The following is a 19,993-nucleotide window of genomic DNA, read 5'->3' as shown; positions in this document are numbered from 1 at the left end:
GGGACTATCTGGGGGAGGGACAGTGCAGCGGCCACCCAGCGCAGCGCTGAGCGCGGGAGAGAACCACACCAGACCAGACCAGGCAGCAGCAAGAAGAAGCTGGCAGCGGCGGCAGGTTGGGGTTAGGGGGCACAAATTACTTGCCTTGCCCCGGGTGCTGACAACCCATGCTACGCTGCTGGCTATAGGCAACTAAAATTTGATAGCAGTCACATTTTTTTGCTCTTGGCTAGGAAGTGAGCCTACCAGGGCACTAGCCAATAGCTCCCATGATGATCCAAGCTACCTCATTTCTCCCCAGCTAGACAGGATTAGCTTTGACACAAGTAATGCATGGCCTTCTTCCCCTCTCATTCTGTAAATATGTAACAGCATCCATTACACTACTGAAACCAATTATTCACTGCTCAGCAGAACCACACATCCCGTAGTTAGAATTTGTAGTCTACCTGCCTCTTACAGTTCAGAAAGAATGAGCCTAGTATTAATGAACCACCGTCCAGCTGGCAAGGACATCCTTGCCAGGTTATTTTAGCAGACAATGAGAAAACAAATGGTGATTACTTGTAAGGTCTGTTCTCTAAAGATAAAGCTATGCAAGCAGAGACAATCTGCCGGAGCATAAATTATACTGCTAGGAACCGTCTGGCCCTACTAGAATATTACTGCTTCCCATCAAACAATGTGAGTGTGTTCAGGAAGTTCATAACATTATAATAAGTTCTCTGGCATTATAGATTTCCCCACACCACCACCCCTGCCCTGCCCTGAAAATAGAAAAAAGTTGACAGAGGACCCTGACTTCTCCTTATAGTATCCACATTTGAGTGAAAATGCTTAGGTAGGTGAACAATGGCAGATTTATGGTCTGTGGGGCCCTGTGTGCAGCTGTTTTGGGGGGACCCTAGTCATTCACCTAAATAAACAAGACTGGCAAGTCCTAGGCTCTGTGGTTTAACCCACAGCGCCACCCGTGTCCCTACCATTCTCTTGCTAGGCTGCTATTGGTGTGTTTTTATTAAATTATGCAATTAAGTATACTAAGGCTAACACTTATTTTCAATAACATTAAAACAGGGTGTTAATTTGTTTTCCATTAGTATAACAGGTTATCAAGGTCGTTCATCTGCTGCTAGTTTCTGCTTTGCACTAAAAAAGTAACCAACCAATGCCAGCAAGCATTATTTTCTGATGTGGAGAGCCAAACAGCTGCTTTCAAAGGCTCCTTGGGAGGACCTTTGTCAATCTTAAATATGATCTCTTGATATATAACTTGATATATTTAACATTAGCAAAACAGTCAACAGCAGCAGTGCAGAGAAGGTAGATCATGTTGTTTTAATAATAATTTTATTGAGAGTTTTCAACATAAGATACAATAAAAACCAAACTAATCTAAAAGAAAAAAAGAAAAAAATAATAGAAAAGGAAGGAAGGAATATCTATCTATCTATCTATCTATCTATCTATCTATCTATCTAAAATACCAATCCCTCTATCACAATTATACCTTGATCCTTATTCAAACACACAGTAGAGTGAACCCTCCCAGCTCTCATCTGGGAGCTTCCCCCTTTCCCCTCAGCCTCACATCCTGAGGAAACCTCTCTGGCCTGCCTCTCACACAGGTTCCTTTATCCTCTGTCCATCACCCTCCTGTGAACATCCTCATCCATCCCAAACATAAATCTTCAGAGACCAAAACCTACATGCAAATAGAACTAACAGCGAGCTATCATGGAGGTAGACTGTTTTAGACTGCAGCATGTTGCAAATACTATATTGCAGAGATATATGAACTTCATAGAATCATAACTTCCCAACACTCTGTGAAGTTATCATACTGGTATCGTTTGCCAGGAAATAATAGTTCAAGCACAAGTCCTTCCCCTGCTTCCTGGGGGCATGCCCCCCCCCCCCGTGATCATTAATAAAGTTATGTCACACAACAAGAGGAAGAGAGGGGCTAGCAAAGTTGCGACAAGGAAAGTAGAGTGATAAATTGTGCCACAAGTATGTACCTGAAAATATGAAGAGCCTTGCTGGATCACACCAAAGGCCCATCGAGTCTCCACAATCCATCCTCCCAGTGGCCCAAAAGCAGGCTATGAGTGCCACAGCAGTCTTCCTGAGCAGCACAACAATTTAATGCAATTTAGATCAATTAGTGTAAGTTAGAACAAGGATGGGTAACCTGGGTGCCACCCTAAACTGTGCCTCTCAACTCTACATGGTGCTTCAGCCTTAAAAAATATAGACACCGTGTGGGGGAAAACCTGCTTAGGTTGCTTCTATCGTCAAGCCACACCTGAACGCCTGGTTCCATCTCCGTTTGTCATGTAAACAGAGCAAGCAAAGCAAAAGCATTAAGAAGCTGCACTACAAATCAGTTAGTCCCGGAACTGAAACTCAATTCTACCATGCACTCAACTATACAGCCTTGGGCAAGTCCCTGTCTCTCAACCTCAGTCCCCTCTCTGTAATATAGGGACAAAATATTGCACTCCCTGGAAGAATTATAACAATACACTACCTATAATGTAGTGTATTGTTATAATTCTTCCTATAATGTGGGACACGGGACTTGCCAATCAAAAGGTCGGTGGTTCGAATCCCTGCGACAGGGTGAGCCCCCGTTGCTTGGTCCCTGCTCCTGCCAACCTAGCAGTTCAAAGGCACGTCAAAGTGCAAGTAGATAAATAGGTACCGCTCCGGCGGGAAGGTAAACGGCGTTTCCGTGAGCTGCTCTGGTTCACCAGAAGCGGCTTAGTCATGCTGGCCACATGACCTGGAAGCTGTACATTGGCTCCCTCGGCCAATAAAGCGAGATGAGCGCCGCAACCCCAGAGTTGGCAACAACTGGACCTAATGGTCAGGGGTCCCTTTACCTTTTACCTATAATGTACTCTGAATTAATATACGATTGTTATAGCATTTATTTTTAAGGGCTTCATCCCACAGAGTAGCTGGAGCTGCCTAAGCATTGCACAAAGGAAAATCTGTACTAAACTACCAAGCTATTTAAGGAAAACATAACTATTATCCAAGGAGCCAGTGACTTTGCCTTTTAACAACAGCAGCAGCAGCAGCCAGTCTGATACATCATTTGTTTGGGATTCATTCACACATTGCTTTGCACTGAGAGAAGAAGGGGTGGGTGTGACCTTGCCTGCCTCTGTCCTCATGCCAGGGACATTCATGATGTAATGAATATATATCACTCTGGTGCAAGGCAACAGGAACAGGTGCAGATTCCTTCTCCTCCTAAGCTAGGGAACTTTGAGATCAAGTTACCTCCAGCAGAAGGACTGGGGGCATTATTAGCAAATGTTTTATCTCTGAACCAATCATATGGTAAGATGATGGGCAGAAAAGAAAGCAATTGTGGTTTGCAGCTGTATAAGACAATCACTAAGTCACCAGTGAAGAGGTTTAGAAGGATGACATATTGTGACATAAAGGGGAAAATAAAACCAGTTCATATCACATATGGCAATGTGTTAGGTTATACGTGCAATGTAAGCTAAACTATTCTGGCTGCCCAATCACACACGATAGGCAAACATAGCTATCAGTTCTGTGTTGAGTATAAATTCTGCAAGGTAGGAACATTACAAAAAAATAATAATGACATGTGCAACACTTTTTTATTACACTTTCTATTTTGTCGGAATTCAAACTATTTTAGAAAGGACTTGGCTTGTAAGTAGAGAAGAATTTGTGGATTTGGTCAAGAGAAAAGAGATTGGGGTACTGTGAGACTAGTGAATGACACAGCAACATAGCTTACTTTAAATTTCTAAGTCTCCAGCATATACCACCCAGATGTCTTAAATTCTTCACAACCATGTGGACCAGAAGCTTCTCATTTAAAAAAGGCAGCTCATAGTGCAATCCTATATTTGTCTACTTAGAAGTAAGCCCCACTGAGTTCAAGGGGACTTACTCTGACATAAGTGAGTAGAGGACTGTAGCCTAAGTTTAGCTAAATGAATTCATCTCCCAAATCCTCAGCACATTCTTCTTGAAGACACATGGAGTATGAACAGCTGTTTCTCAGTTCTCCCTTAACTCCATCTCTCTGTTTGTACAGGATCTCGTTCTATAGCCATTTCTCAATCTCAGCAGGTTAACTGGGCCCTGCTGTAGTATGTGCAATGATGATATACTTGTCTCTAATTCCACAGTATAATTCACCAGTCACATTCTACCACAACTCCTCTCGGAGACCGTTTTACGCTATAAAGCATCTTTGTTTAGTCAACTGAAACACCAATACATGCGACTTTGTTGTTAGCAGAGCTGTAAGAATTTTAAGTACTGCCTGGGAATGTGTCATACTGAGCTGCTTTTTTAAAAAAAAATTAAGCTTTCACAGGATGTAGTAGATATCTGTGCCAAAAGCTAATGAATAAAATATTTGGATTACAACAATGTTTTTCTACATGCGTTTTCTGGGCTTGTAATCTTTCTGAAAGAAGAAAGCAACCTAAAATATTGTCTGATGTCTACTTGTAAAACTGAGATGGTTACTCTTTTCGAAAACAACAACAACAACAACAACTATATGCATTCAATTTACAGTTTGTGGAAGGTGAGCAGAAAAAAGCAGAAAATGTTAAAATTCATTAGAAAGAATGAGTGATGCAAAGTGTTGCACTGATTAGCAGTTTATTCCAAATCTCTTCATATAGGGACTCAGACGGTTTAATTGTTTTAACGGCTTGAAGTCTTTTTGAAGAAAGGCAATAAAAAATGTTTTAAATAAATAATAATAATAATAATAATAGGACTTAACGAAATGCCCATCGGTATGTTGCGTTGGTTTAAGTGCAGGGAGGACATGTATACTGCAGGATCCCGCAGGGTATGCACATTGCATCTCTGAGCCCAAAGACAAGCAACACCTCTACAAAGACCCTACTGGAGGAGACTGAGCAACCCACTGCCAGGGTCACAGGAGTGGGGGGCGGGGGGCGGTGTTGTTTTGTCCCCACTGCAACATTATCCACAAATTAGTTAATGGCAGCCATCCGATGGTCATATGATGGCTTCAATTGTGCAAACTGCATTACACACAGTACTTACACTGTTCAGATCATTTACAGCGAGACTGAATCTATGGGATGAGTCGTGAACAAAGGCTGCCTGAGGATACTGGTGCAAACTTTGATAATATATGTGCCCTAGCTGGAAATTAACATGCCGTAATGACATACAGTTCCCTTCAAAGCAGCATAATATGCTAACCAAGAAGAATATTTAGAAAGCTGTGAATAGAAAAATGCTCTGTAACCCATAGTATCATGCCCGAAGCCATAAATCTCTATAGAGTACCAGCATTTGTGTAAGCAGCTCAAATTTTACGCTGTTTCGTTTGGTTTTCAACATGTAGCTCCCGACATACACTTCTTCTTATCGTTCAAGTTGTATAGTGCTGGTAGCTACCTCAGTATTTGAAGCTCAGTTGTTCTCATGCCCCTGTACCTGAATATTTTCTCTCTCTTGAGGTAAACACATCCGGCATTATTTGCAAAAGGTCTCATGAAATTATTATCTTCAGTAGGTGTCAACAGAAGTGTTCTCAGAGATTTCTCTAAACCTCTGGTTGGCTAGCTGCGTGTATGTGTATTAAAATTAATAAATATAATATTTGAGGGGGCCCCCATGGGCACATATGAAGCTGTATTCTGTGCATGTATGCTCTGCACCTCCCTGTGATGCTGACTGGCTGAGGTTTGGCGGGAACCTCCAATGACTACCACAGGGAGGCGGGCCAGCCCAAACAGCTGATGGTTGCCACATGACCGAGGTGCTGCGTGTGGTCCCGCAAAGGGCGCCCACAACAGAAGGTGTGAGCCGCTCATTGTCAATAAACTACGGGATCAATGTGTTTTGTGGCTAAGTTGAGTGAATGCAACAGTGGGAGCACAATGGAGTTGGAGTAAGCAGTAATGGGAGCACACTCTAAGTCAGACTCTGTGTATTTCCACCCTTCTTAGTGTGTAGCACAGCCCAGCTCTTAAAATGAACAGTTCTAGTACCTGTACAGGGCCTGTAGCGAGTGCAATAGTGGAGCCTGGAGACAGAGCCAAATGAGACATAGTCTAACAGGAAACTACACTACAGTGGTACCTCAGGTTACATACGCTTCAGGTTACATACGCTTCAGGTTACAGACTCCATTAACCCAGAAATATTACCTCGGGTTATGAACTTTGCTTCAGGATGAGAACAGAAATCGTGCGGCAGCGGCAGCAAGAGGCCCCATTAGCTAAAGTGGTGCTTCAGGTTAAGAACAGTTTCAGGTTAAGAACAGACCTCCAGAACGAATTAAGTACTTAACCCAAGGTACGGCGTTTCCGTGTGCGGCGCTGGTGCTGGCTCGCCAGATGCCGCTTAGTCACGCTGGCCACGTGACCCGTAAGTGTCTCCGGACAGCGCTGGCTCCCGGCCTCTCGAGCGAGATGAGCGCGCAACCCTAGAGTCGGACACGACTGGCCCATACAGGCAGGGGTACCTTTACCTTTTTACCACTGTATTAGTTAAGGAGTGACTTCACACAGCCAGGGGTGGCATGTCCCACTTCACCACTTCACATGAAACAGGAAGTACCTCCTTGCCCTGCCCTGCCACTCCCACTGGCGCCGCCACACCTGCTGCTCTTGGTACCCCTTCTCCACCCTCCCTGATGCCTTTCCCAGTGGTGGAGAAGCAGTGCCTGTGTCAGCACCAATTTTGGGCAAGATCTCACACTATTTTGGCCAATACTTCTGTGCTGGTGGCAGGGCACCCGCAAGGCTGCCACCGTGGGGGTTTCTGCCACCTGAGGTGGCAGCCTCAGCCTGCTTTATGGCAAAGCCAGCACACAGCAATTTATTGTGGACCTGGTGCTGCTCCTGCATGCAAGTTTTGCCAAGCATCCACAAAATGCCCTCATCAAAATGCCATCACATATTTTCTCCCATTTAATCAGGTTTGCTATTTCTGTTGGTTACTTACCAGATTTTCCACAGAAATAGTGGATCTGGATTAAATGGGGAAAGTGATATAGAATAGCTTTTAACAAATAAACATGAGACGAGCTGTTCCTTTTAGATTTCCTAGGAGTTTTCAACCAAGTCTCAAGTTTTCTTAGTGAGTCATAGAAAATGACTCAACAACCATGATTCATAACAGATCAACATTTGGTGAGTGATAAAAGTGTCTGTCACAAACCTTTCCCCTCCCCCCCTTCCTAGTCAGTTTTAAACCGTTGGAATTAAGCTGTAGCAGTTATAAATTTCTTTGAACGTACAGGAAACACATTCAAAGAACACAATCTATGTGCAAGTGTGCTCAGTGGTTTCACTGGTACAAATCTTTTAATATAATTATGCTATTTGAATCTTGAAGTGGGGTCTTGCAAATCATTTTGCCCTGGTAACCATTAGGTCAATTTTATACCACTGCTCTCTGCCTACCTCTATGACATGTTTGCTTCTGTACACCACAGGCAAGGTGATTAAGACTGAAATGTACAACCTTCCAGTTGGGGGTACCACTTCACAGCCTTCAGAGATCCTCAACCCACTCAACAACACTCAACCTACAGAGGCCTCTGCCTATTTCTGTTTCAAAACTCAAAGATAAGAAGGATTGTGCTATTATGAACTACCATGAATTGATATACATACAAGTGCTGAGAGCATCCACAGAAAGACCAGGAAAAATGCCCTTCTTCTGGAGCACGGAGTACTTAGGTATCAGAAACTTATGGCTGAAGGTGGATCAAAAGTGACAGGAAGTCATCATCAAGGTGCCAGGCCAAGACATTTTGCTGCCTTAAATGGTATGCCATATGGCACCCACATGCACACATGGTTGTTGTTTAGTCGTGTCTGCCTCTTCGTGACCCCATGGACCAGAGCACGCAAGGCACACATGGTAGGCGCACATGGTAGGACCAACATTTTTAAAATTACTGCCGCACCATTCAGACAGTTCCTGCTTTAATCTATTCCTCCTAGATTCTTCCCTCTTGAGACATGGTAGGGCCAGTTCTGGAAAGTTAGTCAAAATCTGTCAGCTTCTGTCTAGTGTGATTTCCTGATAAAGCGCATTAAGGGGTGGGGGAGAGCACCTGGTAGATTGCCCATTGGATACTGGACCCAATTCTTCTCTTTGTGATGCCTGCCACACAGTGTCACAAATCACTCCATTTAAATTAAGGCAGACTAACCAATCCCAACCCGTTTTCATGTGATCAGGTCACCAAATGTGACAAGACGAAGTACGTGCAGACTGGGATCTTGCAAAGTATTTCGTGGAAATAAGAACCATGATAATAAGCGGTATAGGACGCAAGCGCTGGTGTGGGTGCAGCCCAAGTCATATGGTGGTGCAATATGTTCAAGAAAATGACGCCTATGGGGACAGCTATATCACCCTACATTGAGCCCTGCCTTTATTCTTCACTTAATTTTTCAAAGAATTGTACTGTTCCCTTCATCCAGTGGATTCCAACAGATACCTTGCCTACAACAGCCTGCAACCTACACAAAAATATGTTCGATGGAGTCCCACCAACAACCACCAATGGAAGGTTTTTTTAAAAAATGCCCTGCAGTGCTAAGGGAAGGGAACCATACACACAGACGGCTGGCAATCATACTGGGCCTGAAGTCCATATGTTGCAATGTAATGATTTTACCAGTTAATCTAATCCTGGATGCATTGGCTAGTTTCTAAAGAGAGAGGAGCCAGGTTTCAAGTCTTTGACCTGGCAGTAGAAGGCAGGGAATCTAAAATATGTACTCAGGTATTCCAACTGATACACACAGGACAAGTTTGTGATGTTTCATTTGTCCATATCTTGCACATTTCATCCATTCTTGCTGATACAAGAAGTGATATACAAAATGGGGTACTACTCAACTGTTGCACAGATTATGCAACTGCACACGTACAGAATTGTGGTAAATTGCCATGATGAAGACCAACATCCCACATGTCTCTAAAATTTGATGTGTACACAACTGTGAAAATGAAACAAAAGTTTGGCTAGGAAAGTGTCAGCAAACTTCTATTTACTCCAAGCATTGTCTACACTTCCACCTATGTATTCAATAAACTTCTTGGCGGCCTTTTTTTTTTTTTTTTTTTGCTAATGTGCATTCAATGGAGGATCACAGGAAGATGCAGGAAAATGTATGCAACAGAGGAAGGGAGGTGTAATCATATGATGATACATGCAATAGAAGATCACAGATGCAGACAACAAAATTATGCTTTCAGCATTATAAACCCAAACTGCACAAATTATAAAAGGGACATCCTTCAGCACTGAATAAATATTATACATATTATTTCAGAACTCTGTTTCCCTGAAAGCTGACCAAAGTCAAAGTATCTTCTAGAAGCATTGTAAGTCTTCCTGATCTGACCTGGATTTTGTGACAAGGTCAGGCCACCGGTTAAGGGACGGGGATGAAAGATACATACAGATTGAGGAAGGAGGAGAAGGACAATAGCACTTCCCCTTGGAGAGCGCGTACATGGTTAAATGCTGTTCTTCTGGCATTCCAGACATCTACTGATGCAAGCTGGCTCACATATATGCACCTTGAAAATGGCAGTGCCTGTTTTTCACCCACGCCAGCATACAGAGAAGCAGCTCACCCAAAGCATAATGCCACACTTCTAGACTAGGAAACAGGACATCTAGAACACACATATATTCCTTTTGAGTCTGCTGGAAGGGCACTACTAGCAATGCTGCCACCACCATTCCCATCACAGCTGAACCAGAGACAAATGCGTAATGAGAGTTCACTTCTGAGATTTATAAACAACACATTTTAGTTTGGCTGCACCTCCTGCAGCCTACATACCAACATGGTAGTGCACTACAAAGCTCTACAATCTGGAAAACCATGTTGTCCAGAACTATGCAGAACAGTGGCACTAGTCTGTGATATGGGCGACATACTGCAGCCGGCCACACATCGTCTCTACCACTGTGCACAAAAGCACAGTGCGCTGTGGCATATAGGTAACTTCTCTCTTTGCAACTGTACCCTTATGAAACTGTGGTTTATCAGTTTTAGCCTTGTCTTTGGTCTAGGTTCAAGGACAAAGCAACAGCACCTCCTGGATGTGCCCCAGGGACGTAGAATCATATTAGGCAGTCCCGTGGTGTGGGGAATGCAACTTCTGCATCCTGAGATGTGCTTGTTCGCTAGAACCTAAATGCAGCAGAACCCATCCTCTTACTCTCCACCATCTTGCATCAGTTATGAGCTAAAGGCCTCAAAAACTCAAGTTCCCACTAGAAGAGCCTGACTCTGGAAGGTAATATCCTTAAATCCAAAGTCAACAAGCCAGAGCCTGACTTGAAGAGGATCGAAACATTCAGGGGAGATACGTTATATGTGTTCCACACCATGCCATCGTGACAAAACCCACACATGAGAAAGCCTCCGATTTCAGCAAGATAGATGTGAAGAAGTAGCTCTTCTGTGCACCCATGGACGTTGATTTCCCAAACAACACAATATACAATTCATACAGCCTACCTCCAGGTTAAACAAGCATTTTGTTCAGAATATAGGGATCATTGGTTCTTGCAACCACCGATAAAAACTTTGCCACTGTTAATGTTCTAGCATTTGTCCGGTCTTCCAATAGGAACCTGATATAGTGAGCCTCTGATTTTCCCGGGAAAGGTACCAGCAAGGGTAGTATCAGTTCAGTCCTGGCTTGCTCATATTTTGCATATTTTGGGTTTCCCAAACAGGTGGGTGAGGGTAGGGGAGACGGCATACAGGACCAACTTTTCTTGAAATGGGGCTGAGGGAAGAGGTTTCAGAAACTGCACGGTGAGGCTCTGACAAGGGTCTGCTGCTCAATATCAAAAGTCCCACTGGGCATGCACAGGCCTTCTCTGCCTCACCTAAAGCAGCTTCTTGGATTCCATCCAGCACATGCTTTTCATAGCAGGCACCGAGAGGGAACAAAAACCTCGGTGGTGGTGGTGGGGAGTCGCAGCCACCTTCCCTGCCCCAAACTCCTTTACTATCAGACTTCTCCAAGTGCTTGTGTCCTCTCTCGAATGAGATTACCCTTCTTCTTGGTGGGCAATACAAACCCTTCCTTATCAGGATCAGGGCGGAGGGAACTTAACTGTTGATTGTGTTTTTCCCCATGTCTCCCCCTCCTCTATGCAAAAAAAAAAAAAAAAAAAAATGCAGTACATTCCTTTATGCAGGTTTCCATAGAGTTAAACTGTTCCTATTTTTTTCCCCTTAAAGAGGTCAGCAAAAAGTCGTACAATAGGGGTCTCATGTTCGTGAACTGTGAAGGAATTTTTAAAAATTTCCCATGGTGGAGTTGGAGTGCAGCGGAAAAAAAGAAAGAAACTTGGGGGGAAAAGATAAATAAAGCAGACTAGGGACTTGGGGCGGGGGGTAATTTGTAAAGACGTATTGCCTTCCAGATCCGACGCTGAAACATGCTATTCCCTCCCTCCACATTTCTTTCTTCTTTTTAATCAGAAGTTATATTTAAGCTTTTAATTGCTTCAGCCTTATTAAGCTGCTCCTTTTAAACAAGCGGTTGCATGTATTTCCCTGGCATAGGGAAATCCCTCCGACTGTAGGTTCATATTATTTAGACAAGCACTCTTTCAGAAGTAAATGCCATTCTTAGCATAGGGAAGTACTTTAGGTCTAAAGGGGTTAAGAAGGCCTCCCTTCCATTCAGAAACATGCAGGGGTCCCACCGTGGCAGTTCCAGCCTTAAAAGTCTTTCCAGCTTTTCCCCCCCCCTTGTAACAAATCTGTACGACTGCCACCAGGACATAAGAAGCGTGTGCCTGTCACAGAAATAGAGTTTACTTTTTCCAACTTGTTGTACAGAGGCAGGGTATAAATACAGCTAACTCTGGCTTGGACTGAGAGCCTTTTGCTTAAAATAAGGGGGCTCCTTCCCAAGACTTTTAATCCAACACGGTCCAGAGCAGACTACGCCATCGAGCAAGTTGGAAAAGGAAGCCTGCAGGAACTTGAAGAAAGCAGGTGTAGTTGGGGTCCTTTGTTTTGTTTTTGCTTGATTTTTTTTTAAATCCAGGCACAGACACACCCAGATCCCAATCCAACTGTGGATATTTTATCTGGAGCTGTCCTGAAATGTCCTTTTTCACATTCTTCACTCGATGGATATGGATGCTGTCTGGAGAGAGCCTTATCCTATTGCTTCTGGAGGCCCCCCTCAAAGGCACTGCCTTGCCTCCAATACGGTACTCTCACGCTGGGATATGTCCAAATGATATGAATCCCAACCTCTGGGTTGACGCACAGAGCACCTGCAGGAGAGAATGCGACACTGACCTGGTAAGTGATGCATTTTTGTTTCTCCTCTTAAGTTTAAATTTAATTGCCTTCCTAAATATGATAGCGGCTGGGTGTGTTGCTGCTTTGTTTACTATAGCAGCGCACATTACCGTATTTTTTGCTCTATAAGACTCACTTTTTCCCTCCTAAAAAGTAAGGGGAAATGTGTGTGCGTCTTATGGAGCGAATGCAGGCTGCACAGCTATCCCAGAAGCCAGAACAGCAAGAAGGATTGCTGCTTTCACTGCGCAGCGATCCCTCTTGCTGTTCTGGCTTCTGAGATTCAGATTTTTTTTTCTTGTTTTCCTCCTCTAAAAACTAGGTGCGTCTTGTGGTCTGGTGCGTCTTATAGAGCGAAAAATACGGTAATTGTTAACAGTCCTTTCAAAACTAAACCAAACCCTGGCCAGCAAGAGAGGGATGTGTAAGGCGTTCACGTCCTGTAAAAGGCATAGCCTCGCCTACTTGGTTGCTAGTTCAGAGATCTGATTATCTGTTGGGCTGACAGCTCTCTAATTCCAGGCCAATTCCTGTGAAAGCTGAAGATGGAAATCAGTCCCGTTCTGTGGCAAAGTTAATCGTGTGAAGACACATGCTGAGCAATGCACACACGCACAGACCCGGCCCCGCAGCAGGGATCCGTTTTTGACAATCACAACAGTGTCAAAAGCCAATCTGTGCCAAGGCAGCACATACCACAGGGCTTGCTGCAGGACTTTTCCCTTTGGCTGCCGTTCACTGTGTGTCCGTATTCATTGTGTCTTGCCTCGACAGGGGCATTTCAAGAATACTAGACACACACACACACACACACACACACACACACAGGACTCCATGGTAATGCATACAACAACCATGCCAATCCCACCTATTTTTGAAGCCCACTTGCTTCTAAAGGCAGGACTTTAAATTGCCTCCATAGGCACGGCATGGCCCTGACAGCACCTATTTTAAAGCCCAGCAGTGGCAGAAGAAATGACTCAGTAAAAATGACAGCTTGGGCAGGACCTCCTGCATAGCACTTCCAGATCCAAATGCAACTTGAGCTGGCAAGTAAGAAAAGGCTGCTCATCCAGCGGCCAGCGCTGCCAGCTCATTGTGGCATCCAGGCACCCACCTGTGCTCTTTCTGCATCACGTACCTGCCTGGAATAATAGAGTGCACTTGCCTTCACTGAGTTTGTGGTCTCTGTCAAATGCCGCTCTGAAAAGAAGCCTTGCAGGATGCTGTGAAGTTTGTAGTGTACCAAGAGCAGCGAAAGCTTTCTCGGCACTCACATGCCAAAGAGGTATTGTTGCAGTGCAGTCACCTTTGTGACCTAGTAAAAGCAGCACTCCTGAATAAAGGATACATTTCAATTTGTGGATGCTCGCTTTTTGAAAGAGTGACTGAGCAACCTTTCCCCTCTTCCTTTTTGTTTTTGGTAAAGTAAAAACACGCTACAGCATGATGTGGCTCAGTTGGTTATAGCATGGTGCTGATAACGCCAAGGTTGCAGGTTTGATCCTCGTATGGGACAGCTGCATATTCCTGCATTGCAGGGGGTAGGACCAGGTGACTCTATGACTCTACAGTGGTACCTCGGGTTACATACGCTTCAGGTTACAGACTCCGCTAACCCAGAAATAGTGCTTCAGGTTAAGAACTTTGCTTCAGGATGAGAACAGAAATCATGCTCCAGCAGCACGGCAGCAGCAGGAGGCCCCATTGGTTAAAGTGGTGCTTCAGGTTAAGAACAGTTTCAGGTTAAGTACGGACCTCTGGAACAAATTAAGTACTTAACCTGAGGTACCACTGTATATGCACCTTAGTTGCCTTCCCCCCCCCCCCCCAAGGAGGAAGGTAACATGGCAGTTCTCATACAGCTTCTGTCAAACAGATACATTCACTCCAATGGCACTGATGCAAGAAGAAACACATGGCAGAAACTCCTAAATCATTTGGAAGTTTAACAGACCCCCAAGAGTCACTGAATTTCCATGCTATTCATGTTTCCAGAGTATCTGGTTACAAAGGACAGTTCTGGTGACAAGCAGTGTCTCCCATCCCAGATTCCAAGCTGAGAACCTGAGAGGAGATATGACTGAAATGCTTTAGAACACAAAAAATATTCTGCTGATTAAATTGTACCACTTACGAAATCAAGAGGTTGTGGTTACGATCAAAGTAGATTACCAGGCCAATTTCTTCATTGATTCTTAAGCGATTGCTTGGAATAGGAAGATTTTTAGGGTACAGATGAAGCAGCGTGAGATTCAAGAGCTGTACCCAAGAATCACCTGTGCTTGATGAGGGCCCTGTCATGCAATGCGCCTCTCAAATCACGCAGTCAGCTAAATGTCTAACTAAGGCGTATCCTACTTTCCATCAGCTACCCACAAGACACAAGGAAAACAATTGTCAATGATTCTCCCGCAGGCTTTGCAAAGTGTTTCAAAGAGTTTACTGGCCCCAAACTAAATAATCAAAAACCTCCTCACTATAAATAAATTTGAATGTGCCATCTGCAGACTTCCATATAGACCCTGTCCCTCAGCCCAATTAAAACACTGTCGATATATTACATGGTGCACATGCACAAGCCACTTTTCATACTACCTGAAGTTCCAGTGGAATTTAGAGAGCTGGGGCATAAACCCAGCCCCCAAAACAATATGCAATTCCAGTTAAAAGAAAGAAACAGAAAGATTGAAATGGATGTGTGTGCCGCCACTGAATTCAATGGGATTCATTTGTGCCTTTCTTGTGCACAATGGGACAGTCTGCCTTGGGGTCCCTTCCAAATCCACAATTCTATGAACATTCTAAGCACCAATATTCTGCATCAGTTGTAGTTCTTGAACGCTCTTCAAAGGCAGCCCACCTACAGAATCACAGAGCTGGAAGGCCATATGGACATCCTGTAGTCCAACTTAATGCTCAGTGCAGAAGTTACAATACAGGATGCATCTAAAGCATCCCTGAGAGATAACCATGCAACCTTTTTTCCTTTTCTTTTTAATGATAATAATAAACACTCCAGAGGCAGACTGTCCCACTGTCAAGAACAGGCTGAACTCTTATTGCCAAATTGGCTTTTCTATTGGCCAAAGCCCCGAAGCCTCTCCGTCTTGTCTCAGCTCTTTAGCTCACTTGCAGCTCATCACAATCCCATAAACAGATTGCAGATTTCCATTGCTTCCCTGGCATCAGATGGAAAGGAGAGAGAGGGCGCAGTGTCATCCTCATATTTAACTCCAAATCCCTGGATGATTCCAGCTGCCATGCTAAACAGCATGGAGGCGACAAGGGGAAAGCTGTGCCTTCCTGTAAGCCAGGGGTGTGGCTCTGCTTTTCACCACCCTTGAGTGTTTTTACCAGGCTAAAATGCATAATGCTTCTTGTTACTAATGACATTTCCCAAAAAATTAAATGTCAGGTGCTGAAGAGAGGGGATGGGCTGATAGTCATTTGCCCTGCAGCATATGGGGAGGTCTAAGTCATCCCTCTTTGCTGTGGTCTCAGTAAAATTCACCCCCCACCCCGAAATGGCAATTGACATTTGAGCAGGAACCTCCCAATTTACGGCTCTGAGGACAAACTCTCCACACTTAACACCCTATCAGATGAGCCTAAACCCAACAATATAACTGACTGATAATCTCAATCGGTTCAGGACCTTTCTATTCTCCAACAGGAGCCTTGGAGCTAGAACAATAAGAGGCCACTCACGGATGTTCATGAATGACAGGCCAGAAAGCTGTCATGACTCAGCCAGAGTGGAACGTATGTGGTTGGCTTGCAGGAAGTTCTGGAAACATCCCCTCAAGAAGCAAACCACTTTGTTCAAGTGGCTAAAGCAACCCTCGATCTAGATTACATCATGAAAAGAAGGTTTGAGGAATAACTAGGGCTTACAAGGCCATAGCTCTGTGTAGGTCCTGTAGGACAAAGAAGAATTTTTGTAAGATGCACTCAGGCCATGATCCTTTGCATGGGAGTAAATCCCTCTGCTCACAACAAGACTCAAAGTGAGACATGCAAAGGGTTGCGCCGGTGTGAAGAAGTGAGCAATGCCAAGACGGAAGTGGGAGTGCAAGAAGAGACACCACAACAGAATCTCCACTCCAGATGGCCTAGTGAAAAATAATTCCTCAATCCCTGGTGACAGCTATAAGTAGTCCCAGAACATAGAAGTACAACCACTGGGATTTCCCAAGAGATTTTTTTAAAAAAACAGCACAAGCCTATCTATGTTTACTCTAAAGTAAGTTCTACTAGGAGGGTTAGAAACTTACTTTATAAATAGTTAAGAGTCTGGGGGCCCTGCTGGCTGTGGGCTGAGATTCTGGGGAACGTGATATTTTGAAATATCAAAATATCCTTTCAAAATGCCTAATATTAGGTGTTCCTAATACTCTACAAATTTGACATCTCTCTTAAGAAGCAGTATAATCTACTTGGGGATTCCGATTAATTTACAAAGATTTTGTCACCATGGTCTTATTTTTTCTTTGTCTTAGGAATGCGAGACCTTTGAGAAGTGCTGCCCTAATGTCTGCGGAACAAGGAGCTGCGTTGCAGCTCGGTACATGGATGTGAGAGGGAAGAAAGGACCTGTCGGGATGCCCAAAGAGGCAACGTGTGACCGTTTCATGTGCATTCAGCAAGGTTCAGAGTGCGACATCTGGGATGGGCAGCCTGTTTGCAAATGCAAAGACAGGTGTGAAAAAGAGCCGAGTTTTACTTGCGCATCTGATGGCCTCACCTATTACAACAAATGCTACATGGATGCAGAAGCATGTACCAAAAGCATTACACTCAACGTGGTGACTTGTCGCTACCACCTTACATGGCCAAACACCAGCCCTATCCCGCCAGAGACCACAGCTCGCCCCACTACTGCCTACTTAGAGACAACCATCACTGACATCCTTCCACCTGTACTAGTCAACAACCCAGCCCATCAGTCTGTCTACGTAGGTGAGACTGTTAGCTTTCTTTGCGATGTCACTGGACGACCCAAGCCAGAAATCACTTGGGAGAAGCAGACCGAGAGTAACGAGAAAATCATCATGAGGCCCAACCACGTCCGAGGGAACATCGTGGTCACAAACATTGCCCAGCTGGTCATCTACAACACCCAACTACAAGATGCAGGCATGTACACTTGCACTGCCAAAAACCTTGGTGGGATTCTCAAGGCAGATTTCCCACTGTCGGTCCTCAAAGGAGAAGCTACGTCAATGGAAGAAGCCCAGAACAAAACCCACTTTCCAACGGACGAGTGTCTGAAGCAGCCGGACAGTGAAGACTGCGGGGAGGAGCAAACCCGATGGTACTACGACGCCAAGAAAAACAACTGCTTCACTTTCATCTACGGAAACTGCAACAGCAACCTGAACCACTTTGAGACCTATGAAAACTGCATGCTGACTTGCATGAATGGGCCGATCAACATCTGCAACTTGCCAGCCCTCCAAGGCCTCTGCAAAGCCTACGAGCCCCGGTGGGCGTACAACAGCTTGACGAAACAATGCCAGTCTTTCATATACGGAGGCTGCGGAGGCAACGAGAATAACTTTGAGAGCAGAGAGGCCTGCGAAGAGATGTGCCCTTTCCCTAGGAACATGCACTGCAAAGCCTGCAAGGCTTGCAAACCGCGCCAAAAGCTGGTGACGAGTTTCTGCAAAAGCGATTTTGTTATTCTTGGCCGCGTCACCGAACTGACGGAGGACCAGGACTCGGGACACGCGCTGGTGACCGTGGAGGAGATTTTAAAGGACGAGAAAATGGGGCTGAAATTCTTGGGGAGGGAGCCTCTGGAAATCACCCTTTTAAACATGAACTGGAGCTGCCCGTGCCCCAACATAACTGCAGCGGGTGGTCAGCTCATCATCATGGGCGACGTCCACAACGGAATGGCTGTTTTGCAGCCAGACAGCTTTGTGGGGGCCTCCAGCATCCGGCGCGTTCGGAAGCTTCGTGAGGTAATCCACAAGAAAACCTGTGAGCTATTAAAAGAGTTCTCAGGACTGCACTAATATCCTGCTTGTATCTTGTCAGCTTTCCAGATCCTGTATTATATAGTGCTAACAAAAAAGGTAGGCTAGCCTGGAAACTTTTTTTTTTTTTAAGAAAATATCTCTGCTGATTGATGTTATGTATTACACAGAAGCTGTATATTAATTCATTAATCATGTGTAGTAATGAGGCAGTAGCCTTTTGGAGGGGAGGCAAGCACTTAAAATAGCAGCAAACCGCTATTAGCAGATTTGAAAATGTATCTGCCTGGAAACGACCCCAGCAATCATCGCACAATACCAACGCAGCTTTAACCGCGAAAGACCAAATCTGTAGCATTCTGTTTGGTTCAGACCTAAATCAACCTAACGATCATTGTTCTCGTTTGGAGTACGGAGACCTGTGTGAAAACCAGCCGAAATGTATCACAAACATTTAAGTAGGCTGTAAGAGAGAGAAAGAAGTGTACATTATTGTCTATAGTTATGATAATTATACCAGTTAAACCAATCCATCGCAGAATGTGTTGCTATCTGAAATGCAAGCCAGAGGGAAAGAGCCGCAAATTTAATAGGAATTTCAGATTTCTGCGGATTGTGTCTGATCAAGCCAAACTCACACTGATGTCTGTTATGCAGCATCATTTCAGTGCCTTCTGTCAGACAAGGAGCACAAGGAGCCTAGGGGCAAAACTGCACACAGGACCTGACTCATTGCACCTTCCTACGCAAAAATAAAAATGAATGTGCCACGTTTAACAGGGAAGGTCCTCTGATACAGGTGGGAGACACACACACACAGGCTGGGAGCCTCAGTGGCACCCCTCTGGAGGCTTTGCAAGGCAAAAAAACCCCCTGGCTAGCTCCCATGTAGCTCTGGCTCTGGCTAATGGTTTCTAGGGTATTTACCATGTTAATTGTCACATTAATTCACTTATTACAGTGCAACTGTATGACGTCCATCAGACTGCAGAAAACCCAATTTTATTTCCAAAAGAATTATAGAGATGGAAAGGGGTTTTGTAGGCCACCAAGTCCTAACCCATACTTGCATGCATAGAATCCAAAGCTTTGGCATCCCCCAACAGATGGCTGCCCAAAGACCTCCAATGAGGGAGAATGCCCATCTCCAGTAATTGGTTCAATTGTCAAGCTACTCTCGCTGCTGAAAGGTTTCTCCTTATGATCAGCCAAAAAATACTCTCTTGAACTGAAGCCCATTCCATCTAGTTCTGCCTTCGGGGGCAGCAAAGAACTAGTCTGTGCTCTCTTCCACGGGATAGACTTCCAGGTATTGAAGAGTGCTTTCATCCCCCCATCAGTCCTAGCATATCTTTCCTCACAGGACATTTTCCATACTCCTCCTGACTTGTATTTGCTGCCCTCCTCTGACCGTTCCAGTTTTTCTATATCCTTCTTAAATCGTCAAATACCAAACTGGCCACAGTACTTTAGACGAGATCTGAATAAACTATTAGGTCTTCTGATGGCTTGGAAACCACGGCTTTATCGATGCAGCCTAAAATCACATTAGTCTTTTTTGCGGCCGCACAATACTGCAGACTCACGTTCATCTTCTGATGAACAGCAATTCTGCGGTCTTGTTTTTACACACACTAC

The 19,993-nt window shown here is 44.5% G+C and overlaps 2 protein-coding genes across 3 annotated transcripts in view; one reads left to right on the top strand and one right to left on the bottom strand.

Annotated features, from left to right (window-relative positions):
* LOC308470554 (ankyrin repeat domain-containing protein 40-like) overlaps nucleotides 1–19,993 on the bottom strand; it is an 82,102-nt gene that overhangs the window by 21,734 nt on the left and 40,375 nt on the right. The gene's annotated exons all lie outside the window — the stretch shown is intronic.
* WFIKKN2 (WAP, follistatin/kazal, immunoglobulin, kunitz and netrin domain containing 2) lies at nucleotides 11,734–18,479 on the top strand. The gene is made up of 2 exons (XM_080993836.1): nucleotides 11,734–12,371; nucleotides 16,874–18,479. Exons 1-2 carry the CDS (start codon nucleotides 12,168–12,170, stop codon nucleotides 18,392–18,394), a joined length of 1,725 nt encoding a protein of 574 aa, XP_080849962.1. The 5' UTR covers nucleotides 11,734–12,167; the 3' UTR covers nucleotides 18,395–18,479.

Source organism: Podarcis pityusensis (genome assembly GCF_964106645.2).
Source record: "Podarcis pityusensis genome assembly, chromosome: 2".
NCBI lineage: Eukaryota > Metazoa > Chordata > Lepidosauria > Squamata > Lacertidae > Podarcis > Podarcis pityusensis.
This window is presented reverse-complemented; position numbering and strand designations above follow the sequence as displayed.

Coding starts and splice junctions, on each gene's coding strand:
- WFIKKN2 (XM_080993836.1), top strand. CDS start 12,168: ATGTCCTTTTTCACATTCTTCACTCGATGGATATGGATGCTGTCTGGA. Junction 12,372..16,873: donor GAGAATGCGACACTGACCTG/GTAAGTGATGCA, acceptor TCTTTGTCTTAG/GAATGCGAGACCTTTGAGAA.